The following is a 26,668-nucleotide window of genomic DNA, read 5'->3' on the forward strand; positions in this document are numbered from 1 at the left end:
GAATGACATTTGGGTTGCAGTTTTATCACCTGTACAATATTGATTGTTCTGAGGATCAAAAAAAGAAAACTTTTGTGAAATTGTTTTGTAACTTATGTATTGACACCTGAACTCTATTTTACAAAGTAAACAGGAATCCATTTTCCCCAAATCCCATTTCTAACTGATTAGTTGCTTCTAGACCCTGCCTACCTCTGCTGTGACACTCTTCTGATCCGACTTCTGCCCACTGTTTTAGTGCACACACCTTCAGTTCCATGGTTCCTATTCTTTGCATTCTAGTTGCCTTATTATCTGGGAGGGGGATGTGGGGAAAATGAGAAGACGTGAGGGATTCCCTGTGCTGGTCAATTGCAGAATGTCTCATTTACCCTCATCACAACCCTGTGAAGTAGATGATTTCCATTTTACAAAGGAAAAACTAAAGTGGGTGAGCAGCTCACGCAAGCTCACAAAGCTGTCAGTGGCAGAAGCAGGATTCAAGCCCTGCTCTGCCTGGTTCTCAAACCCCATTCATCTCACTTCCCTGCAATGTGTCTCTGGCATAACAGGCACCTCCTCTTGTCATGGGGCTGGTGGTTGGATGGTCCCTCCCCACCCTGTCCCTCTCCAAAAATTACACAGGATCTAGATACCAAACTTCAAAGTGGAAAGACTATATTTCCCTGTAACTGTTTAAAATAGAAATCTTAAGACCCATAACATGAGGATTTGGTTATGTCCTGATTTCTTCATCCTGTTTCCATCTATTTTCTGTTACTATCTTTGGAGTAATCAGTTGTCTTTTCATGACTCTCAAAGCATGTCCTTTTACGTTTATTGCACTTTTGTGCAAAAAATATGAAAATTAAATATACTAAGAGTGTTCAAAACAAGTTATTTTTGTCAGTGGTTTACTTAGTAGTATTGGGTAGCTAAAGAAGAAAGCTGGTGAGTTAGTCTTTGATAATAGTATTCATCTTGGTTTTAGTATGGTTGATCTTTGGATAATTAATACTCTCCTGTAAACTTCAGTGTGGATTTAAAATATAATAGTTTACTAGTAAGTTATTCAGTCTAAAAATATTCAAAAATAAATATATTTTCCTTTGTGGTTTATCAAATCTTCTCTCACTTCCTCTACTTCAAACTCTTTTGGGAAGTGAATAAATAATGGCTTTTTATTGCATAATGAAAAGTGTCATTATTATCCTTTTTCTATAAATCCAGTACTACTTGACCAATATGACATGTGATTTACTTCTAGATAGATAATGACTATTTTTGAAGGAAAGTCAGATATACCAAGAGACTGATCATGTGAATGTCCTTAGTAAAGACTAATAATTCTCAGTATAAACTTTAATGAATTTTTTTCTTACAGGAATTTTGACATGATTTGACTGAGAATAAAAATAAAAGCAATAGGGTTTCAACATGCCTCTGCTACTTGTAACATAAAAAGGCAGTTATGATTGCTGTTTGCCATCACCTAATACAGTACTGAACAAACAGTGGTCACTGAATAAGAACTTGCTGGATCAGTGATTTCCTCAGGAGTAGCATGTTTGATTCTACCTACTAAAGACACCACAGCAGGATTTTATTTCTCATTTAGGCTGTGTGTACTTTGAGCTGTAACATTTATGAGAAGAGAAACGTCTTGAAAATTCAGAACTATATTATTCTTTTATAAATTTTGTCTCTGTAAAGACTAAGATTTAAATAAGTACCTAGTGCCTTTTAGAAGAATACCCTCTTCCTAATCGTTGTGGAAAACATTTTGACCCTTGATCTGAGTTGTTGCTTAAGTGCTGTCATCTGCAGCCCCATTGCAGAGACCTGATGAAGGAGACATTGGCCTCTGCTCCCCTTTGTACACAGGACGCTACCTTGGGGGCTGAAATCCTCTTTGACTTCTGGCAAACAAGCACAGGTACATTTTGTACACACTTGAGTCCTTTAGGAAGGACAGAGACAAGTCATGGGGGGATGACTGTCATTGGCCACATCTGGCAGTTGTGTGGCTACTACCAAGCCCATCACTTCAAGTGCACAGCTGTATCCTCAGAGGTCTTCAGGGTTTAATATGACAGCCTAGTTCCTTTCCTTGGACAAGAATTCAGCTATTGTCCCAACACTATGCTCAGTCCTTTTGTACATTACTCTTTAATTTTATCCTTACTGAGGTGACCATACCTCACAGTTTGCCTAGGACAATCCCAGTTTATGCTTGTTGCTCAGATGTAATTATTGAAAGTGCCCCTTTCCACTTTTCACTTCTCACCCAGTTTAGATGACAAATTAGCACGTATTTAACACTATCCTCAGGAGTTACGTTTCACCAACTACTCTCTGGTTTTAAGTTTAAGTTGCAACATGAGATTTACATAATTCTTCCTCTTTTTCCTTTTCCTCCTCCCACTGCTACAAATACCCTCGATTTTTAAATTTTACCTATATTACTCTGTTTTGCTCTAAGCCCTGAGAGTACTTCCTAGCAAAAGTACTTGGTGAAACTATTGAGGGACATTGTGTAGCTCTAACAATTATATTCCTACTAGGCATTTAGAAATTCTGGACTGGCATGTAATAAAATATCATTCTGCAAAGACTAAGTTGTAAGAAGTGGTGACCGATGCACTAGACTGATTATTTTAAATAAGTTTATGGAAAAGTAAGATAATGATTGTTTTAAATGTTCTATAATAATTCATGCACAGTGTATAATGTCCAGGCTGTATTTTGTAATCTCTCTCTCTCATCTATCTATCTATCTATCTATCTATCTATCTATCTATCTATCTACATATCTATATCTTTCTATCTATCCATCTATCTATCATCTATCTATCTATCTATCCTATCTACTTTATGAATGGTCAGCCTTCTGCAAAAATAAAAAATAAAAAACAACGTTGATTTTCAAAATCTGTGATGTCCAAAGTGGGTTCCAATGATTATAATGTATCCCCCTTTGAGGTCACATGAATTTCAACAGAGCACCCTTTGACAGAAAGCATTAACCTAAATGGAATGGGTCCACTAGAGGAAAATCAGTGACTGCAGAATTCAGGTGTACAAAGAATAAAGGGCACTTTGGTGATCTTACAATTACACGAGAGACAAGAAGTTTCTTATCTCACCAATTTATCAGATTGCCCCTAACCCTCAAGATTACACAGCTCCAAAACTGCACTTAATTTGGTTTTATTGGGCAAATTTATGTTGAGCAAGTTTTTAAAAAATCACTGGCCCTGAGGCATATCTTCTTCAAGTCCCAGTTTCCTGTTAGTGAACAAGTTTTCACTGACGCATACAATTTCTTCATACCTTTTTGTAGATTCCAATGCTGACAATATTATTCATGATATATTCCTAAAAACAAAGAGGGCTCTATTAGAGTTGGTACATGACATGTTAAGTTTGATCTCTCCCTCTTTTCCCAGACCCTCTATTTGAGATACAAGACAATTGAGTAATTTGAAAGGCATGCCTCAAATAGGAGCTTCTAAAAATATTAAATTTAGAGAAAACTCACCACTACCATTTTTCCATCTACAATTTGTCTTTTGATTGTTGTCTCTTTGCCAAGCCATTTTTGGAAATGAATCATTGAGCCACTATCTAATGTTATGATTCTCTATAAATGCAGAAAGGAATCAGTCAGAAATAGCAATTCACTACATTCTAATCTACACAAGACTAGACATCTACTTTTTTATTTTTTGCTGTACGTGGACCTCTCACTGTTGTGGCCTCTCCCGTTGCGGAGCACAGGCTCCGAACGCGCAGGCTCAGTGGCCATGGCTCACGGGCCCAGCCGCTCCGCGGCATGTGGGATCTTCCCGGACCAGGACACGAACCCGTGTCCGCTGCATCAGCAGGCGGACTCCCAACCACTGCGCCACCAGGGAAGCCCGATCTCAGTATTTTTTTTTTTTTTTTTTTTTTTTACGGTACGTGGGCCTCTCACTGTTGTGGCCTCTCCCGTTGCGGAGCACAGGCTCCGGACGCTCAGGCTCAGCGGCCATGGCTCACGGGCCCAGCCGCTCCGTGGCATGTGGGATCTTCCCGGACCGGGGCACGAACCCGCGTCCCCTGCATCGGCAGGCGGACTCTCAACCACTGCGCCACCAGGGAAGCCCCGATCTCAGTATTTTTGAAAGAACTCTCTGTTTTGATGTTAACCTTATTCCTGTCGGCGCTAATAGTGATTCTTGGCTTTGTCAACCCAGCAAGGTTCTGGACTGCAGCACTCACTCCTGTAGGAATGAGTGAGAAGAGAATTCAATGAGTAGAGAAAACAAAACACCTTCTTAAGAAGTTTAGGAAGAAGTGCTAACAATCATTTTGGAAAGCAGTTTAAAAAGAATGCATCCTTCCCCCATTGAAGTTTTGGATAATACGCCATATTTTCTTCAATGCTCTCTGTGACAGCTGGATTGAGCCAAACCTCCCAATCAGAAGATATGTCTAGTAATTATACTTGACATTTTGAAAGCTAAATTCACTTTCTGACACTCTTGCACTTCATCTAAAAAATATATTTTTATGGTGCCTTTCGGTCATATGCTTGGGCTTTACCTCATGAAATATTGCAACAACAGCACAGGGGATGCTATTATCCTCATTTTAGAGATGACTACACTGAGTCCCAGAGAGGTAGAGAGGCATGTTCTAGGTGATGTGTCTGGTAATTAGCAGAGCTGAAATTTAAGCACAGGTTTTCTAATTGTCCAAGAATTTTTGCTTACTTTTCTTCTTAAAAAAAAAAAAGAAATGCAATTTTCAAAGTATCTAATCTACTCAATATGACTTATAAAGTCCAAACTTCTCTCTTATTTGCATATAAATTTCAGATCTGGCTGAGTAAAGAGGAGGTAGGCAAATTGGACAATTTGGCTGAGAGCCTGGCCCTGTTGTTCAGGTTGGGGACTGTCCATTGTTTAACTTGACTCCTGCAATAAGTGGGTGGAAGGGCTGACTCCCGACTCTTAGTATCGATATAGAACTCGACTTCACATTCATATTGCGGGTGGACAGGATGCCTCTGACCACAGAAAAGCAGTGTCAGTCATGGATCACAAAAGAGTGAGGAGTGAGGAGGTTAAAACCCGAGTTCCAACTTTGCCACTTGTTAGCTTGGCCACATTATTTCCCTTTTCCCTAAACTTCAGCTTTCTCAGTAGTAAAATGTAAGTATAGTACTCACCTCATAGGTGTGTTGGAGATTAAATGATAGGACTTAGCATGGTATTGACACATAGTATGTACTCAGTTGGTTATTCTCTCTTGCACTCTGCTTGAGACCAGCTCCCAGTCAAAACATGGCAATTTTTGCCATCAGCCCCAAGTTTCTTAGATGCCCCAAAATTTAATTATTTATTATTAAAACAAAATTTTTTAACTCAAAACAGGTGAGTCCATGAATCCGTGAAGAGATAGGGAAACATGTTTTTATTACTTTCTGAGAGAGTTTATACTAACGAAAAAGGAACAAATATACATTATGAGCACATTGACTTATTGTGTATTGATCATTTCAACCAGGTTTTAAAAAAAAGTAAGATTAAAAAAATTTTTGACTTTATATGCAGTTTATTATTATAAGAGAGGTTTCTCTTAATTAAATGTTTAAAATTAATTAAATATTAAATAATTACTATTCTTCTAGCATTAGTAAAGAATAGTTTAGTTATTATAGATCTGAGCCATTGTAAATGATGTTTATTCAACTTGAGTAAGAACTAAAGTATGCATAGAGTTTATACTTCTGAGGAAATACCCAATGGTAGGTATTGAGTAAATTGAGTATGAGTAAAAATGTTCTATTTCCCCAATAAAACATTTGGAACTCTTCAAAATAATGTTATTAAAAACCTCCCACATGCATCAGAACTCTTAAAATTAACCAACTAGAAATTTTTTTTGTTGCTATTGCTCTTTTGCTCTTTTGAAGTTATAACTTAAAGCAAACCTTGAAACAAATTTACTTGATAAATTTAATTATAGATAGATATTACTGTCTATAATGGGGAGCAGAGAAAAGCTATTTAATGAAATGACCAAGCTAAAAATAAACTCTATCATGAGGGTAAGACGAAGTATTTTCTAAAAGGATAAATTGTTTAAATATATGGATAATAACTAGAAGGAAGCATCTGTGAGCCTAGTGTTCCAAAAAGAGATGATTATTACTGGTAATAAAAAAGTAAAAGTAGATACACAAACTTTGTTAACCTCATTTGAATATACCCTAGGATCACAAATGAATGAGAGAATTGTTGGGAAATTCATTGTAAAGTGCAAACCCAACCATATCACAAAATGCATTGCCAGTTTCCAAATCTTGTAATGGTATTTCCCAGTTGTTTCATGTATTCATCAAAGTTTTCACTAGAGACCAGTTTCCAGGTTCCCAAGAAGGGCTCAGTCATGATGGAAAGCTTGCTGAGAAGAGGCGCTCACAATCAAAAGCCAAAGAAACGTAGGCAATCGTGTGACTCTTCTGAAATGGCCAATGGGCAGCAGCAAGACAAAAGATTCTAGGCACCAGCATTGACTCATTTTATTTACCTCCAAATAAAGAAACAGAAAATTAACAGGTTAAGTTGAATTTAAGTCAATGATTATAGCTTCTAGCAAACAGATTTGTAAACTGAGTCACCTGATAAATATTACTTGTGGAATGAAGACAATTTTCAATAGAGATCAGCATTTTGAACTATGAATGCTGAGTCAACTCTGAAGGAATATCCCCACAAATGTCTAATGAACAACTGACTGAGGTATTTTCCCACCTGATACAAGGACATCCTTGACTGATCTACCCCAGCTGTTTTTTATGTGGACAAGTCACAGTGCCAGAGTACCCTCTTCATTAAAATAATATCTGCCCCTCCCTTCCTTGCAGGGTTGATGAATTGATATTACTTAGTGTAACTGAAATGTCTACAGTTGGCTGGAATGAGTTGTAGGGTATTATTAATATTATCATTGTTGTTAATTAAGAGTAATTGCGGACTGGGAAGAAAAGTAACACTTATCATTGATGATGTTTTGTAATTTAAATCCTAAAAAGGAGGTGGAGCTATGCTTGGAAAATTCATCTGCTAGGCTTACGAAGAAATCCTGATATTAAAATATACCATTTGAAATTGTGAGGGGAAGTTTTAGGGAGAAATATGATATTTTGATATCTGCATTCTAAAAGAAAGACAAAGGCAGCAGATAATTTAAATATCTGTGAAATTACTTCTGAAATCATCTTCTGTAACCCAAGTAATGGAAGTGAACTTTGCAGGTAAGGCCTTTACTGGAAGGATTGGATTCAGAGGCTATAGATTTATGTCACAGCTTTGAACTCCAGTTGTTTTAAAGAAGGCTGGAATATTAGAGTGCCAGGCACCAGAAGAAGAATATTCATACTATTATCTGCCTGGGTCAAATATTCCTTCATGTCAAAGAAATCTTCATTCAAACCATCTCTTTGTTGAAAAAGCATTTTTTTAAAAAAAAAAAAAAGGTTGATGTTTTAGCACCCCAAAGTTATATCTTAAGTGGGATAAAGAATTTCTTTTGATGAAAACATGTAAAGAAGATATTTATAATGCAATATCTTTATAGGTGAAATAGTTATTAAACTATCTGGAGGGCAAAACAGGGGGAGCAAAAACCTTGGAGTCAGTTTCAGGAAACTGAGACCTGGGCTAAAAATAAGTGCCTTAGCAGTTGAAGGCGAACTCAGAGATGATGCTCAAATAAAGAGCCAGTGACTAGATCTTGCTTTACTGCTTCTAGATAGGTATGTACTCTGCCTGAAAGAAGGGAGGCATACAAATCTGGGCATGTTTGCCAGTGAGGTGGTGTGACAAATGTCTCCCCTTAGTCTAACCATTTTCGTTCCAATTATTCTGCCTTTCATTGATTCAGAAATCCATCCTGTGGCCCATGAGACAAAAGAGAAAGTCAAATTTCTGGCTTCTATAAAATCCCCTCACCCTTAAGAGAGAGGCAGAGGGACAGTCCCCTCCTTGACAACTTCTGCTTTCTTGTATGACATTTAGAACTGCTGCATCCATTGTGTTACCAACTCAGAAATGAGGCCAAAACTGAGAATGGCAGAGAGGAAAAGTGGGAAGAACACAAGACACTTTATTTCTGGAATCTTTATTGGGAGAATTAATGAATTTCATTATTATTTAAATAATTTTATGTCTGAGTTTTTGTTCCTTGAAGCTTAAACCTTCATAATTGATATGCTCTCATAAATAGCTCCACCTAAATTTGGACTCTTAAAACCAGTTCTATGTATCATGTGATATTGGTCTCGTTCACAGCATCTCCCAGCTCTCTAGATCCAATTCAAACATCACCTCCTCTGTGAAACTGATTCAGAGCTGGTTGATCCCTATTATGTGATACAATTATACTTTAATAGAAGTATTAATATATTCAGGAACTTTTCTTATAGTATTGCAACGAGTCGTCCTCCAGCTGTCCCTCTAAGCTCTTTTATGAGTACATCAAGCAAAAAAATATTTCTGATTCACTTCTGAATCCCTAAGACCATGCCTGGTATATTGTAGGTGCTCAATAAATGTTTTATGAATGAATGACAAAAGGAATAAACCATGTTTATTTCTTTTTAACTGACAGTTTCCCTCATCACTGATCTTAATCTCTAATAGCAACTAAAGACAAAGTTTTAATACATTATTGTCTCCTGATCTGCTCATATGACAGGCCTTTCATTATGGTCATCAGATGGTACAGGGACTCTCAGTCTCCCTTCACCTTTGCTTAGTATTTCATTGTTACCACACATCTCTCTTCTCAACCAAGAAAGTTCTCTCCTAGTCCTGCCACTTCCACCACTAGCCTTTGGCACTTTTTTGGATTTTTTTTTTAAAATCACCATTTCCTGCAGTAAAAAAAATTAAAATAAAAGGTACTTAATTGTTAACCCTAGCAAAGGAACTAGAATACAGTAATCTGTTATAGAACAGTTACACATCTTATCTTCATGACAGTTTAAATGCTTATTTCTCCATTATCTCATTTTTCCATGCTTCTCCAGTATCTCATTTTCTATATTAACTTTCCTTCTTGTAACATTTTAGGGATTAAATACTTTTAAATAAATTTCAATTTTAAGATGCTACATTATCCACTGGTGAGGGATACTGATGAAGTTAAATACGTACTAGAAGCTACGAAAGTATTCAGAAATATGTCTGCTAATTTACTGCTGTACATAAAATAGCTGGAGCCACACTAGATTTTTTTCTGACTTTTTATTGTGGTAGAATATACATCACATAGAATTAACTGTCTTAACCATTTCTAAGTGCACACTTCAGCGGCATTAAATACATTCATATTGTTGTGCAACCATCACCACCACCTCCAGAACTCTTTTCATCTTGCAAAACTGAAGCTCTACCCATTAAACAGTAACTCCCCATTGTCCCCTCCCCTACTTCCTGGCAACCACCATTCTACTTTGTGCCTCCATGACTTTTCCTACTCTAAGTACTTCATACAAGTGGAATCATGCAGTATTTGTTTTTGTGTGTATGTGACTGGCTTAGTTCATCTGGCATAATGTCCTCAAGGTTCATCCATGTTGTAGCAAATCTCAGAATTTTCTTCCTTTTTAACATAATAATATTCTACTGGATAATCAAAAAGTGGTGTTTACATTTTGCTTATACATTCATCCTTTGATGGAAATTTGGATTGCTTCTACAATTTAGCAATAAATGAATAATGCTGCTATGAACATGAGTATACATGTATCTATTTGAGACCCTGCTTTCAATTCTTCTGGGTATATACCCAGAAGTAGAATTGCTGGATCACATGGTAATTCTATTTTTAATTTTTTAAGGAAGTGTCTTACTGTTTTCCACAGCAGCTGTACCATTTTACCTTCCCATCAACATTCCAATTTCTCCACATCCTCGCCAACAAGTTGTTTTTTTATAGTCTCTGTCTTAATGGGTGTGAGGTGGTGTCCCATTGTAATTTTGATTCACATAATCACTAATAATTAACGATTTTCTACATCCTTTCTTGTGCTTCTTTACCATTTATGTATCTTCTTTGGAGAAATGTCTATTCAAGACATTTGCCCCTTTTTTTTTTTAGATATTTGGGGGTAGGAGTTTATTAATTTATTAATTTATTATTTTTGCTGTGTTGGGTCTTCGTTTCTGTGCGAGGGCTTTTTCTAGTTGTGGCAAGCAGGGGCCACTCTTCATCGCAGTGTGCAGGGCTCTCACTATTGCGGCCTCTCTTGTTGCGGAGCACAGGCTTCAGACGCGCAGGCTCAGTAGTTGTGGCTCACGGAGACTAGTTGCTCCGTGGCATGTGGGATCCTCCCAGACCAGGGCTGGAACCCGTGTCCCCTGCATTAGCAGGCAGATTCTCAACCACTGCTCCACCAGGGAAGCCCCATTTATCCATTTTTGAATCAAATTTTTTGTTGTTGAGTTTTAGGAGCTCTCTATATATTCTGGATATTAATCCTTTATCAGAAGTATGATTTTCAAATATTTTCTCCCATTTTGTGAGTCACCTTTTTACTCTGTTGATAATGTCTTCTGTTGCACAGAGTTTTAATTTTCCTGGAATCAAATTTGTCTATTTTTTCTTTTGTTGCCTGTGCCTTTGCTGTTATTTTCAAGAAATCATTGCCAAGTCCAATGTTGTGAAGCTTCAACCTTACATTTTTTTCTAAGAGTTTTAAGATTTAGTTCTTACATTTGAGTCATGGATCCATTTGAGTTAACTTTTACATATGGTGTTAAACAAGGCTTCAGCTTCATTCTTTTGCATGTGGATACCCAGTTTTCCCAGCACTATTTGTTGAAAAGCCTGCATTTTATCCATTGAATGGTCTTGGTGCACTTGTCAAAAATCATTTGACTATATATGCAGGAGTTTATTTTTACACTCTCTAGTCTATTCCAATTGTCTATAGGTCAGAGTTTATGCCAGCAGCACACTGTTTTGATTATAGTAGCTTTGTAGTAAGATTTGAAATCAGGAAATGTGAGTTCTCCAAATTTGTTCTTCTTTCTCAGGATTGTTTTGGCTCTTCAGAGTCCCTTGATATTCCATATGAATTTTAGAATGGGCTTTCCTATTTCTTCAAGAAACATCATTGGACTTTTGATAGGGATTCCATTAAATCTGTAGATCGTTTTGAATAGTATTGACATCTTCCAATCTATGAATATGGGATGTCTTTCCATTTATTTATGTCTTTTAAAAATTTCTTTTATAGTTTTCATTGCACAAATCTTCCACTTTCTTGGTTAATTCTTAAGTATTTTATTCTTCTTGATGCTATTGTAAATGGAACTGTTTTCTTAATTAACTTTTTAAATTGTTCATTGTTAATGTATAGAAATGCAACTGATTTTTGTGTGTTGACTTTGTATCTTGCTACTTTGCTGAATTATTTATTGGTTCTAACAATTTTTTGTAGGGGGACCTTTTTTCATATAAGATCATACTTTCTGTAAATAGAAATAATTTTATTTCTTTCTTTCCAATTTGGATGCCTTTTATTTCTTTGTCTTGTCTAATCACTCTGAATAGTACTTCCATTACTACATTGAATAGAAGTGGCAAGGGTGGACACATTTGCCTTGCTCATTATCATAAAGAAAAAACTTTCAGGTTTCACTATTGAGTATAATGTTCACTGAGGTTTCTCATATATGGCTTCTTTTATGTTGAAGAATTTTCCTCCTACGTCTAGTTTATTGAATGTATCTACATGGAAGAATGTTGAGTTTTGTCAAATGCTTTCTCTGCATCAACTGAGATGATTGTGTGGTTTTTTCTCCCTTCATTCTGTTAATGTAGTATATTACACTGACCAATTTTCATCTGTTGAATCATCCTTGCATTCCATGAATAAATTCCACTTGAGATACTGCTCGTGTCATTTTATTTCAACTTGTAGGACTCTCTTTAGCATTTCTTGTAGAGCAGGTATAGTGCTAACTCCTCATCTTTTGTTTAATTTGGAAATATCTTAATTTCTCCCTCATTTTTGAAGGAAAGTTTTACTGGATACAAGATCCTTGGTTGACCATATTTTCTTTTAGCAATTTGAATATATCAGCTCATTGCCTTCTGGCCTCCAAATATTCTGATAAGAAATCTTTGGGCAATCTTATTAAGGATCACTTGTATGGAATGAGTCACTTCTCTCTTGCTACTTTCAAGGTTTTCTCTTTGTCTTTGTCTTTTGAGAGATTGTCTTTCATTGTTTCAGGGTGGGTCTCTTTGGGTTCAGCCTACTTGGAGTTTGTGGAGTTTCTTGGATATAAACATTCATGTTTTTTATCAAATTTGGGAAAATTTTAGACATTATTTCTTCAAATATTCTCTTTGCCTCTTGGTCTCTCTCTTGTCCTTTTGGGACTCCCACAATGCATATGTTGGTCCTTTTGATGGTGCCTCTCATGTTCCTTAGGTTCTGATAACTTTTCTTCAGTCTTTTCTTCTTTCTGTTTGTCATTTGATAATTTCCATTGTCCTACCTTCAAGTTCACTTGTTCTTTCTTCTTGTTCAAATCTGCCTTTGAGTACCTCTAGTGAAATTTTCATTTCAGTTGTTCTTTTCAATTCCCGAATTTCCTTTTGGCTTCTTTTTTGGTTTTCTATCTACTGATATTTCCATTTTGTTCATACACTGTTTTCTTGCTTTCTCCATATTTTCCTTTAGTTAGTTCTTAGAGCATCTTTCAGACAGCTGTTTTAGTCTTTGACTAGTAAATCCACCATCAGGTCTTTCTCAGGGACAGTTTCTGTTGGTTTAATTTTTTCTTTGAATGGGCTAAACTCTCCTGTTCCTTTCTATGTCTTATGATTGTTTTGCTGTTGAAAACTGGAAATTTGAATTTAATAATGTGGTAACTCTGGAAATTAGATTCTCCTCCTGCTCCTTTGCTGCTTTTTGCTTTTGTTTTCTGATTGCTGTAGTCTGACTCTGTGCCAGGGATCATGTTAAGGTATAAACTTAAGGTCTTCTCATGTCCTTTCTGAGCCTGTGGCTTTCCCTTGGCATGCACAGTGACTTTCTAATATCCTCTGTATATGAAATTGCTTTTGAATGTCCTAGTCTTTAATTATGGCTCCTCAAAGAGGAACAAGTGAAAAATGAAGGGAAGGAGAAGGTGCTGGCCATTTAAATTTCCTGGAAATCACTTCAGTGGGAGGGGGAGGCTTGCAACAATGGGAGGAGGTACACAAAGGTGATGCCACCTCTTTATCTGCACTTCTGCAATCAGAAGCAGCAATCAGCAATTAGAATGCACATTCCTGATATTTGGAGGATAGGGTCTACATTGCCCACCCTCTCTCATGCAATACATGTGCAAGCTCCTCCAGTAATATATGCACAGCTGTCAGCAAAGGGGCTGAGGTGTGGAGGATAGGTAGTGGATACTGTGCTAACAGCCAAAGTTGACTGGATTTAACCACATTTACCCTCTAACATCTTTCCCTGGAAGATGTAAGCCTTTGATAGACTCCTGAGTTCCAAAATACATGAGAGAGATTCTGCTAGTCCAATTGTTTCCTTGGTAGAAAGACAAATTCCTAGTGCTTCATACTCCACCATCTTCCCAGAATCACAGTTTTTATAAAATATATGAAGGTTTTCATTTTCACATGAATTGATGCCCCATCTCTTTTACATTCCTTATTACTTATCAATAAATTTTTATTGTCAATCTTCATATAGATATAGTAGTTAACATTCATAATTTCTGGTTTCAGCTATTGGGGGGATGGTTACTTTTAATTTTTATATCATTTCAAAGTTACAGAAAAATTTGCAAGAACAGCACAAATATTTTCCATAAACTCTCAGATTCTCTAATTACCAACATTCTAACACATTTGCCTTCCTTTACATATATATATATATATATATATATATATATATATACTTTTTTAATAACTTGGGAGTAAGTTGCAGAAATGTTGCCCCACTACTCCCCAAATAAAAACCTTACCTATGTTACCACAGAACATCCATCAAAATCAGGAAATCAACACCAATAACAATATCATTATTAAATCCATACTCCACTCACACCTTAGCAATTGTCCCAACAGTGTTTCCTGTTGCTACAAGAAGAAAAGACTTATTTTTCCTTTTTTCTTTCTGGTCCATGAAACTGTCCATGATCTTGCATTGCATTCAACTGTCGTGTCTCTTTCATCTCCTTCAAATGGAAATATATCTTTATATAGACAAGCTCTTATAAAGACAAGCTCTTCCTTGTCTTTCATGATTTTGACATGTTTGAAGCATATAGTCTGGCTACTTTATAGAATAATCCTCAGTTGGGGTAAAGTGATGTTTCTTCATGATTCATTTGAGGTTATACATTTTTGGTAAGAATATTCCAGCAATGATGCTGTGTTCTTCTCATTGTGTCATATCAGAACACACATGATGTTAATTTTCACAATTACTGATGATGATGTTAACTTTTATTACTTAGGTAAGATGGTATTTGCCAAGTCATTCCACTGTAAAATTTATTAATAAGCAATTAATTAATTTTATGGTTCTCTTTCATGACCCAGTTCAAATACATCCTCTATGTTGAAAACATTCCTGACTACTCCAGCACATACTGACTACTCTGCTTGCCCCTGGCTTCCTTCCAATCCATAGATTATACCACATAGTTTATCATATAATTCATGTCCTCCCCTATATTGTGTCTTTATTCATTCCACTAAAATTTATCAAGTGATTACCATATTCGTAGGCACAATGCTAGATATTAGATATATACATAAGTGTCCTGAGGCTGTGTCAACCTAGTGATGGAAAAGATGAGAAATCAGAATGTGGTAATATCATGTTATAGTAAGAACACACACCTTTTTCCTGTGGTCAAGGGGAGGAAGGGTTTAACTCTTCTTAGATTTGGGGAATGAGGGGTGAGGGAGGAGGAGAAACTATCAGAACAATTTTCCCAGGTGATGTGATGATGTTCATGCTATTTCTCTACTACATTGAGGGCATGAACATGAGCCGTTACTCTTTCCGTGTTCCAGACCACACCTAGCACAGGGAAGAGCGTTCACTCACTTATTCAAGAATTGTTTACTGAGCTCTGAATCTCTTGTTTACTGTGCCAGGGTCTGGGGACACAGCTGCAAATATGACAGAGTCCTTGTCTTTGAGATCTCTTTCTGAGAAGTATCCATTTGATCCTGTCTCTCTTCCTTTAAGAGTAGAATTTCCTGTATGCTTCTGCATGTATGTTGATAGAAGCAATGTCAGTGAAAAATTATGTGAGCTTCAAAGAGGTCCCAGGGAGGAAAAATCAGAGAACTGATATTGTAGATATGTCTTGTTGCTGCAGCCTTGGTTTTATGGTAAAAATATAGAAAACAAGAAATTGACTTATCCAGCAAATTTACATTGGACTGAATCTTCTTACTCTATGCTTCCACATCAACAGAAAAATAAGAATTAAACTTGAATAGTACATTTTGAAAAATAAATAAATTCACAAATACACATACATAGAAGTGGCACCTGAAACAACTTTTTAAAGGATTAGCACAGAGGCACATTTAAGGTATAGGGAAGGCTTAGAAAGAAGTGAGAGGAGAGTTTTAGACAGGAAGGAGCAGACTAATTCACACACACCGAAAAAAATACCTAAGAACAAAATATCAGAGGCAAGAAAGAGTATGAAAAATTTTTGGTATGATTGAAGCAAAGAATGTGTAGAGAACAAGAGCAATGATAAAACTAGAAAGTTAGATAAGAAAAGGCAAGCATAAGACATATTTACATGCCATGCTAAGGAGATTGGAACTTCTGTGGATGAAATGGGAGCCATGTAAGGGTTTTAATCATTAAGTGTTCAGGTCAAATTTTCATTGTGTAACTATCATTCATGAAGTCTACAGGGCTTGGAAAAGAGAGGAGAGGACAGAGACTGAAAGAAGGAGATTTATTAGTAATTAAGGAAAAAAATGATAGTGCTGTTGGTGATGGGAATGAGAAAAGCAAGCATTAAAAATTTTTAAGTTAATACAATCAACATGGTTTTTTAAATTTAATTTACTTTTTATAGAAGTACAGTTGAATTACAGTGTTTTGTTAATTAATGCTGTGTACAGCAAAGTGACTCAGGTATACATATATATATTCTTTTCCATATTCTTTTCCATTATGGCTTATCTCAGGATATTGAATATAGTTCCCTGTGCTATACAGTAGGACCTTGCTGTTTCTCCATTCTATATATACCAGTTTGCATCTGCTAATCCCAAATTCACAATCCAACCCTCTCCCACCCTCCTCCCCACTTGCCAACTGCCGCTTCTGAGGTGCTGGAAGCAAAAGCAGACTACTGCACATGATCCCTGCACTCCAGCCCGACCCACTGATCCATCCCTACCCTCACCCCACGTAAAGGATCAACTGGCTGCCCCCACCCCGGGGAGCCAGCAAGAGCATCTGTTACTTGTTTTCATTCCCTCGTGCTGCATCATGAGTCCCAGTAAAGCCTGGCCTGAATTTCTCGTCTGGCCTCTTATTAATTTCTATTGATTAAGGAGTCCAGTAACTCAGGTTGGTAACAAGCAATAGCAGCTTGAACAAAATGGAAATTTATTTCTCATGTAAAAGTCCAAACAGGGTGTTGGTACTCTGTGGAGGGCAGCAGCAAGTGTGCCCCATCCGGTCTTTTTTTAAAAATTTATTTTATTTATTTATATTTTATTTATGGGTGTGTTGGGTCTTTGTTGCTGCACGCGGTCTTTCTCTAGTTGCAGCGAATGGGGGCTACTCTTCATTGCGGTGAGCGGGCTTCTCATTGCGATGGCTTCTCTTGTTGTGGAGCACGGGCTCTAGGCGCACAGGCTTCAGTACTTCTGGCATGCGGGCTCAGCAGTTGTGGCTCGCAGGCTCTAGAGCGCAGGCTCAGTAGTTGCGGCACATGGGCTTAGTTGCTCTGCAGCCTGTGGGATCTTCCTGGACCAGGGCTCGAACCCGTGTCCCCTGCATTGGCAGGTGGATTCTTAACCACTGCGCCACCAGGGAAGTACCCCCATCTAGTCTTTATGGAGGTGCTCTGGGGCTTCTGTCCTTTTGTCGCTCAGTGCTGGTTTGCATTGTGGGTGGTAGCAAGGCTGGACAAAGTGCCCAGAGACAACTTCAATTCCAGCTGAAAATTAGTGGCAGGAGCTGCAGGAATTGAAGAACATGAATGGCAGTTGCCAGTCATGGCAGAGCATGGTGTGGCTTCTGGTCTCACACAATCACAGGGGCCTTGATTCCTTCGACTCCTCACCAGAGGCTCAGGGACAGGCATTCAGCTCTCTTGGTACTACAGTCCCTCTTGAAAGATTTCCTTAGTGAACAATAGTCATTTCAGATTCTGATCATCTACCTGTTTAATGAGTCTGAAATGCTTTGCAAGCCAGTTGTTCTTCTAGTGGGCAGCAGTGGCTCTACTACCCTGTCGGGACAAAGAGGAAAGGTCTGGACGATTCTCAAGACTTCCCTCCCCCAACCCAAATTGCTTCCAGACATGACTTTTCTTATTGGTTCTCTCTCCTATGACCTTGAAATGAGAGAAGAAAGCAACTTTATTCCAGAAAATTCAGAGGCAAACGAAGGTTACAGGTGTCCCACCCAAGACCCTGACCTGGAAGGCCAGAGCAGATCCCATATTTATATAAGGAATTAGTAGAGTCCTGTCAGTCCCAAATTAGCTTAAGGCTTTGGCTTTGACATGAATGCCAGTCAACACAACCCATGTGATCTGAAGGGTTTTAAGAAGCAAGTTTGTTCCCACATTTGGAACAGAAACTAAAGTAGGACCAAACAGTCCTTGTGAAAGCTGGGCTAACCCAGTTTTCCTGTAGCTCCAGGCCTCTGGGGTTTTATCCAAGCTGCTCAAAAATGCATTCCAATATACAGTAGGTGCAGACAAATACTGTTTGATTCCACTTATATGAGGTACCTAGAATAGTCAAATTCATAGAATCAGAAAGTACATTGGTAGATGCCAGGGGCAGGGGGATGTGGTGAGGGGGTGGAAAGGGGGAATGGGGAGTTAGTGTTTAATGGGCACAGTTTCAGTTTAGGAAGGTGGAAAATTTGGGAGACGGATGATGGTGAGAGTTGGGGGGACAATGTGAATGTACTTAGTGTCACTGAGTTGTACAGTTAAATGTGGTTAAAATAGTATGTTTTATATTATATGACTTTTACTACAATAAAAAAAAAACATTAAAAATAAAAAAGGAAATGCAGTTTGAAGGCACACTTTCCATTTCCTTCCAAATGTACATTGCAAGGGTTACAGAACCCAGATCAGAACTATAACATATGCTGCACGATCTACAACAGGGCTGGTTGACTCAACCTGCAGAGGAATGCCAAGCAGGAGGCCCTGTACACGTGAGAAGGCTGCACAGGCAGTGCGATAGCAGCATTCCAGGGAGTCGGAGCCATCCACGAGAGCACCTTGGGACTAGCCCGTGCTTCACCCTGCCCCCGACTCATTTGCCCTATGAAGCTCTTGGGTCCCTGCCAGACAGAAGCTCAGACTGCTCTGCACCTCCCACCTTCCCCTGCTCAGCACTCCCTCTGAGTCCAAAGCAGTTCACCCCGAAGTGGAAATCCAGGGCCACCACACTGTTACATCCCCGCTCCCAATCTGTGTAGGATGTTCTATCACTGTCAAGGAGCTACCATGCCTTCCTCACTGCTTTGCTGCTGACATTCTTGTCACCCAGTTCCTGTGCCTGCCACAGCCCTGCTTCTCCCCATTCAGCAGCCCATCCTCCTTGCTCTGCTAGTGCTTTGATGGAAGGTTAGGGAGGAGGGTGTCCAATTGCCCAAAGCTGTGGCTGCAGATACAAAGCCTTCTCTTTTCAGATCCTGGGATACTTTCTTCCTTCTTTTGTCTCCTGGGAGTTTTCTATAACCTTCAAAGCTGTGCCCTGATGCTGGCCTTTGGGTGTGGCCTGTGGTAGGTGGTGTCCCCAGCATCAGCAAAGGCCTTGACTCAACATGATTTTTTAAACAACATAAATGTTGTAAAGTGAGGAAGAAGCCATATTGGAGGATGATTTTAAGATTTGTGGAATAGGCAATTAGATAATACATCCTGATAATCACTGAGATATGGAAAGTAGAATAAATTTAGTTATTAGGAGTGGATGGAAGGGGGATGTGAAAGTTTAGTGTGGAACATGTTGTGTTGAGGTGCCTGGGACATCCTCTTGGACGTCTTCAACTATTTTCTTCTTTCTAACTTTCCTTTCTCCTTGAATGATCTCATCACCATTTATGAATTAAGTTACCACTTGAATATTGATGGCTCCTAGATCTATATCCCAGCCAGGATCACCCTCTTGAATATCAAATTCCTATGTCTATTCCCTACTTAGTTTTATAGACTTAAACTTTGAACTCAGTTTTCTCATCTGTAAACAGGAATACCAAATCCTCATCATAGGATTATTTTGATAATAAATTAAGTAGAACATGCAAAGTGCATGGACCATAGTAAGTGCTTAATAAATATTGGTTTACCAAGAATTTTCCTAATCAGTTCCTACAAATCTTCTCTTTTTGAATTCTCCAATTCTTGAGTAAAGCCAAAGTGAGAGTCTAACCCTCTGTTTTTGAAAAGGAAGTAAATAATTGTAATCAGGAACTTAATTTACCTCTTCTGGTTTCTCCGTATCTTGGTATTACACATACGGTAGGTATTCAGAAAATAATAAACTTACTTTTAAAGGAAGCATCACAAACAGAATTATATCAACTACAGGACACACTTTAAAAGATTTTGGCTTACTATAAAAGGTAAGTACGTGGTTTGGAAATTTCAGTCTGTGTACATGGAACTCCAATGATCTGTAGAGGTGCTTTGAAGTTCCACAAAGTACGAAAGAAACAAATCTCACACACAGACACCCACACTCACACCCACACACACACACACATACAAATGAACACACACCCCTACCTGGGAGGCCTTATTATCATTTTTATTTGTTTTATATATTGGAATTCCATGGAGATTTTATTTGAATAGAAAGTTCCAGAACATAGTCAATATCTTATTTGAATAAAAAGTTCCACTGGTAAGAATAAAAGAAAAATTTGGAAATGACTACAGGAACATTTGCATCATTACAAGCCTGTCACCTCTTTTCTGGAATAAACATTATGGGATTATTTGGACTTAATTCTTGAGAGATTCCAGGGATAGCTTGGTTTACTAATAATTTTTCAGATGAAAATTTATAGCCTAGAAATCTTTTTCTACCCTCTGCATTGCTACTACACTTGTCTCTGTCTTAATGCTCTAGGACAGATATATGTGAAATGACAGTACTTGGGCCAGCTGACTGTGGACAATTTCACTACATTTAAAACTACCTTAGGTCTCTGAGAAATTATTACTTGACTGTAGTTATGCTAAAGAAGGACTTCATATTCAGTAATAGCACATATTTATCATTTTCTACCTAAGACAATGGAAAGTTCACTATTATTTTTTTCATCTTGGATTATTAGTTTAAAAATCATGTACTAGAAACAAAGCAATAATACAATTTTCTATTTTCTTCACTAAATTATAAGTAAGAAATTATCTAGCACAATGAATAAATCATTACACAGCCTTATAAATCTAAAAAGTTTTATTTAATCAACACAACCATATCGAATAAAATCAGTCTGGGGGAAAATTAGTTGATTGCTAATTAGTGGGAAATAATATATGTTTGGACAACACACCCAACAAAATGTCATAGAGTTTGATGCAAACTTCAGTCCAGCTCAATATCCTTTGGCTTATGCTTTCTCATAAACTCTGGTAGCAGTGACACAATTCATGATACATTCCTAGGCACAAAAAAAATTATTGGTAAATCCCTGGGACTAAACCACTTATATTTTGTTTATTGTCTCCTTCAATGTTGGGAAGGAAACAATATTCATCAAAAGATATTTGCTCTGAGCTCTTATTATATACCTGATATTGTAATAAGCTAGGGAAATATAAAGATCAAGAAGATATAAGTCTTGCTCTCAAGGAATCTTACAATCTATGTGGTGAGTGAGAAACATAATTGGAAATGCACAATACAATATGGTTCATATTGAGAGGGATGAGGGAATGCTTCCTGGGGGACAGTACACCTACACTGAACTTAAAAGTATGAAGGATAATTGCCAGAGTGAAACCGTAATCCCAATAGACTAACCTTTTGTTCTACAAGGACAATTATCTGTTTCTCTAGGTAGAATAACGATTATGGGATGACTTAGCAGTAGAATCTAGAATTAAGTAGCCAGAAGATACTCACCACCACCAGTTTGTCATCCACTCGTTTTCTCTTTATGGTGGTTGATTTTCCATCCCACTTCTGCACCTGCACCAGGGCACCTTCATCTAAGATTACGGTGCTCTGTGGGCATAATAAAAAAGTGATTATAATGATGGAGGAAAATAAAATTAAAAAATAGAGCACTTTTATTTGCAGAAATATTTTGAGGTAATTAGTAATTTTAAATTACAAGAAAATGTTGCAACAAGGAAACAATGAGTGCCAAAAACAACGTACAAAATTATATGTATATTATGATCAGAATATTATACAAACATGCACTTGAAAAAATACTGTGAAAGAATATAGATAATAAATTTATGTTGAGGTAGTAGAATCATAGGTGATTTTTACCTTTTTTTCCCACTCTTTTATAAACGTTCTCTAACACTGTTACGTTATTTTAATTCACTTCAAATACTATATATATATATACATATGGTATGACAAATAAATTATGTTAATCATTTTTTAGACTAATAAGGACCATTTTATAGAAAGGGAGAAAATTCACCAGCTAAATATTGAAGGATCTTTGGCTTACGGTGGAATGGGTTTCCTCCTTTTACAAAATGGCTTCTTGTAGGCAGCGGTCATTTAGAAACCAGCGTTTACTCTGCTCCAATTCCCTATTTCTCACCTTGACTTTCCTGTCATCTGCAGTGACTTCCTCAAATTCCTGGCTCAATTTGAAGGAAATCTCAGTATTTTTAAAGGTACTTTCTGATTTAATGGTGATCACATCCCCATTCACACTGATGATCACATTGGGTTTGGCCATGCCAGCCACTTTCCTGGTAGCAAAGCCCACTCCTATAGTTGGGAAAAGAAAAATGTCAAGTTTACAATTTTCTCTCACATCTTTATTTAAGAAAGAGCAGTAGTGTGTGTGTGTGTGTGTGTGTGTGTGTGTAGGTGGGTGCACGTGTGCATAAAAGGTGAAAGACTCCAGTGAGTTTCTTAAAGGTCTTATGTAAACATCTCCTGCAGATAAGTAAAGTAGGCTAATACTTAAAGAACGCCTGAGGCACAATTAGATGTAAGTCTGTTCTTTAAATTTCCACTTCCGGGTTTCAGATACAAGTCTTTAGGAGACCCATTATTAATTTTCCACAAGAATATGTACAAAGATTAAGTCTTGTGAGACATACATATTTTAAAAGTCACTGCACTCTCGAAATAACTGGCCATCTTAACCATGAGGGCAGCCACTCTCATTTTACTCAGTTCATGAAACACTTGGGAATCTCTACCTTTCCTTCTTAGATAACAAAAGTGATCTAATCCATAGTCAAAGACAATAGGATTTGGGGGACCACTATACAGTTACTCGATTAAAAATTAATCTGCTTGGGGGCTTCCTTGGTGGCGCAGTGGTTGAGAGTCCGCCTGCCGATGCAGGGGACGCGGGTTTGTGCACCGGTCCGGGAAGATCCCACATGCCGCGGAGCGGCTGGGCCCGTGAGCCATGGCCGCTGAGCCTGCGCATCTGGAGCCTGTGCTCCGCAACGGGAGAGGCCACAACAGTGAGAGGCCCATGTATCGCAAAGAAAAAAAAAAAAAAAAAAAAAAATTAATCTGTTTGGGTGTCCAAAATTCACATTTCATGGCATTTGCTGCCAAGTCTAGTTTTCTTGGCTTTTCCAAATTACTCCACCATGAAATGAAGATTTCGATTAATTTTTCCAAAAGTCAAAATGTTTCCTGCATGCATAACATTTTAGAATGGTGGTGTTCCCAATAAACTATAGAAGATGCTAAAGAGGGCTTAGGCATCAATTCTGAAAACTTCAAAGTTTAAGAAATCACTATTTTAGTAAGTTCAGAAATTAATACTTTGATTCCCAATCACTTAAGTGGCAAAATCCTCTTTTTGAAAAAGAGGAGTGTATTTTTTGGGATGTGTGGCAGTTATGGGACGAACAATTTACAACCTAATGTAGACAGCAAGCAGTACCTTACTGTCGCTGCATAAATTATAATTTACGACTGTTATAGATGTGTTGTAGTTTTTAAATGCACATGCATAAATCTACAATACTTTTTTGACTACTTATAGATACCAAAATTTAGGAATAGTGGGGATCAGGGAGGCAAATATCGTACAAAACAAGCAATACCGAAGCTCTGATTTAGCTCCCCGTCCGAAAGCAGCAACAAGTGGGAAGATAATATGCTGTTTCAGCAAGTTCTGTCTCTGTTACAAAATATAATAACCTCAAATACATGGAGTGAGTCAACATAGTGAATGGATGCAACACCCGGTGTGGTTCCAGACTGGCCAAGCTTATGAAAATCATTCTCTCCACTGGCTTGATTCTGTCCTCATTTGACGGTTGAAAACAATACCTGCTGACTGAAGGTAATCAACTAGAGAAGCTAATTTCAGGAGGTATCTTATTATCTTTCATTATCATCAATACCTTATCATTTTAAAACACAGTGGTATAAGAATTTAAATATAAATACTAAAAGTGTAAAATGTTTCTAAAAATAGTAAATAGCCTCAAATACAGACATATCTGTATCAGTGCATATTAATTAGTTTATTGAATTACAACCAGTTGATATTCTACAAAGCTAGGTTTCACTCATGTTGAAGTCCCTGATTTCCCTCTTGTCTGCAAACAAGGAAAACAGTAGTTATACACAAGCAAAAAATATACTATAAGATTTAGAAGAAGGTTAAGTCTTGAGATTTAGGGATTCAATCATAACCTCTAATAAAGATATTGTGAAAAAAAAATCCCTCCCCAATTTGCAACCCCTGGATACAACTTGATAATGCATGGCCGTGGCTGCCTGAGTGAAATACTGCCTCTCTACTCCTTTGCTTTAACTTTGTAATTATCTGGGGAACACACAGGCAATGTTACCAGAACCTAAAAACCTGAAAGCCTCTATTATCAATAATTCTATGGCATCCCATATAATTTTAAATCAAACAAATATTTAAGACTTTTAAGGAACATATTTTCTGAAATTGAGATTTTTTTCTCCCATAAAACAACCACACATTTTAATGGATTGACCTTAAAACAATTGGCTAACATACATTACTCAAAAAATTACATTAAGATGAGAAATGCAGTGCTTTCAGTTTCAAATGGAAATTATTGCATGCTAGGAAATACAGTTTTATTTCCAAGTTATTGCTTATTTTATATGCAAAAGGAATCAATAAAAAGAGAGAGTCAAGTAAACCAAAGATATTCAAGTATATCAATCAAATAAAATCTTGGCATTTCTGTACAACATAACAATTCCATTTATACCCTTTTTCATATTAGTTCACCTTAAGGAAGCATTAGTTGTGACTTCCATCTAGAATGTTTCTAGAAACAAATGATTCACACATGTTACTTTTATCGTCTCTATATAGAAAGCAGAATTTCATGTCTGGCCAGTGCTTCCAGAGTGAAAAACAGCCACAAAGCACTCTTCCCCAGAGAAAAAGTTATAAACCCAGCCAATGTATTTCCTTACCCACTTCTTTCATGTAATCTTCAAAGTTTTCACTGGAGACAAGTTTCCAGGTACCTACAAATGCATCACACATTTTGGGAGCTTTCTAGAATTATTCTTCAAGATGAGAAAGAAGCTGCAGCTTTCAGGAAGGTGCTATTACCCTCTGAGTCCAGAAAACTTCCTTTTAAAGATACCCAGGACAAGTGATTTTTAGGAATAACCAATTGGGAATGGTATCAGATCATTTCCTTCATTGCCAGACTCTGCGGTTTTTCCTTTGAGTCATGTTTTTCATAGAAATTTCTCAACTTTGGTTCTTCCTGGCAAATGGTCATTGAACTTAGAGTACAACTTATTTTTAACCATTACAGAATATTTTAAATATTTCTATTTTGACAGTTTAATATTCAGTGAATTGAATTTCCTCCTATTATTTTCATACATATTTATCACAGTGTAGAGTACAGCAGGGTAATTATCTTGGGATAAATTTTGACTCCCATTTCTGGAGTTTCTATTAAAATTACAATTATGTGGTTCGTTTGAATTGAGGAACATAAGAATTATCTTGTATATTCTTTAGTAATTGCAAAGGCTCTTTGGGGCAGTACTGTCTCAGGAATTACCTGGAAATTAAAACAAAATAAGTAATGGTATTTTAAAAATATTTATTTATTTATTTTTATACAACACGTTCTTATTAGTTACCTATTTTATACATATTAGTGTGTATATGTCAATCCCAATTCCCAGTTCATCCCACCACCACCACCACCCCCCACCCTGCTTTCCCCGCTTGATGTCCATACATTTGTTCTCTACATCTGTGTCTCTATTTCTGCCTTGCAAACTGGTTTATCTGTACCATTTTTCTAGATTCCACATATAGGTGTTAATATATGATATTTGTTTTTCTCTTTCTGACTTACTTCACTCTGTATGACAGTCTCTAGGTCCATCCACATCTCTACAAATGACCCAATTTCATTCCTTTTTATGGCTGAGTAATATTCCATTGTATATATGTACCATATCTTCTTTATCCACTCATTTGTCGATGGGCATTTAGGTTGATTTCATGACCTGGCGATTGTAAATAGTGCTACATTGAACATTGGGGTGCATGTGTCTTTTTGAATTATGTATTTTTCTGGATATATGCCCAGTAGTGGTATTGCTGGGTCGTATGGTAATTCTATTTTTGGTTTTTTAAGGAACCTCCATACTGTTCTCCATAGTGGCTGTATCAATTTACATTCCCACCAAACAGTGCAAGAGGGTTCCCTTTTCTCCTCACCCTCTCCAGCATTTGTTTTTTGTAGATTTTCTGATGATGCCCATTCTAACTGGTGTGAGGTGATACCTCATTATAGTTTAATTTGCATTTCTCTAATAATTAGTGATGTTGAGCAGCTTTTCACATGCCTCTTGGCCAGCTGAAGGTCTTCTTTGGAGAAATGTTTATTTAGATCTTCTGCCCATTTTTTGATTGAGTTGTTTCCATTTTGAATATTGAGCTGCATGAGCTGTTTATATATTTTGGAGATTAATCATTTGTCTGTTGATTCATTTGCGAATATTCTCTCCCATTCTGAGGTTTGTCTTTTCGTCTTGTTTACAGTTCCCTTAACTGTGCAAAAGCTTTTAAGTTTCATTAGGTCCCATTTGTTTATTTTTGTTTTTATTGCCATTACTCTAGGAGGTGTATCAAAAAAGATCTTGGTGTGATTTATGTCAAAGAGTGTTCTTCCTATGTTTTCCTTTAAGAGTTTTATAGTGTCTTGTCTTACACTTAAGT

General features: G+C 37.2%; 1 protein-coding gene across 1 annotated transcript; it reads right to left on the bottom strand.

The window, feature by feature from the left end:
* Nucleotides 1-20,694: 20,694 nt before the first annotated feature.
* LOC101272274 (fatty acid-binding protein, adipocyte) lies at nt 20,695-25,047 on the bottom strand. Its single transcript, XM_004276170.4, has 4 exons — nt 24,889-25,047; nt 22,043-22,215; nt 21,382-21,483; nt 20,695-20,917 (listed from the first exon to the last, which is right to left on the bottom strand). The coding sequence occupies exons 1-4, from the start codon at nt 24,959-24,961 to the stop codon at nt 20,867-20,869; spliced, it is 399 nt and encodes a 132-aa protein (XP_004276218.1). The 5' UTR covers nt 24,962-25,047; the 3' UTR covers nt 20,695-20,866.
* Nucleotides 25,048-26,668: the final 1,621 nt, after the last annotated feature.

The sequence above is a fragment of the Orcinus orca genome, chromosome 17 (genome assembly GCF_937001465.1).
Source record: "Orcinus orca chromosome 17, mOrcOrc1.1, whole genome shotgun sequence".
NCBI lineage: Eukaryota > Metazoa > Chordata > Mammalia > Artiodactyla > Delphinidae > Orcinus > Orcinus orca.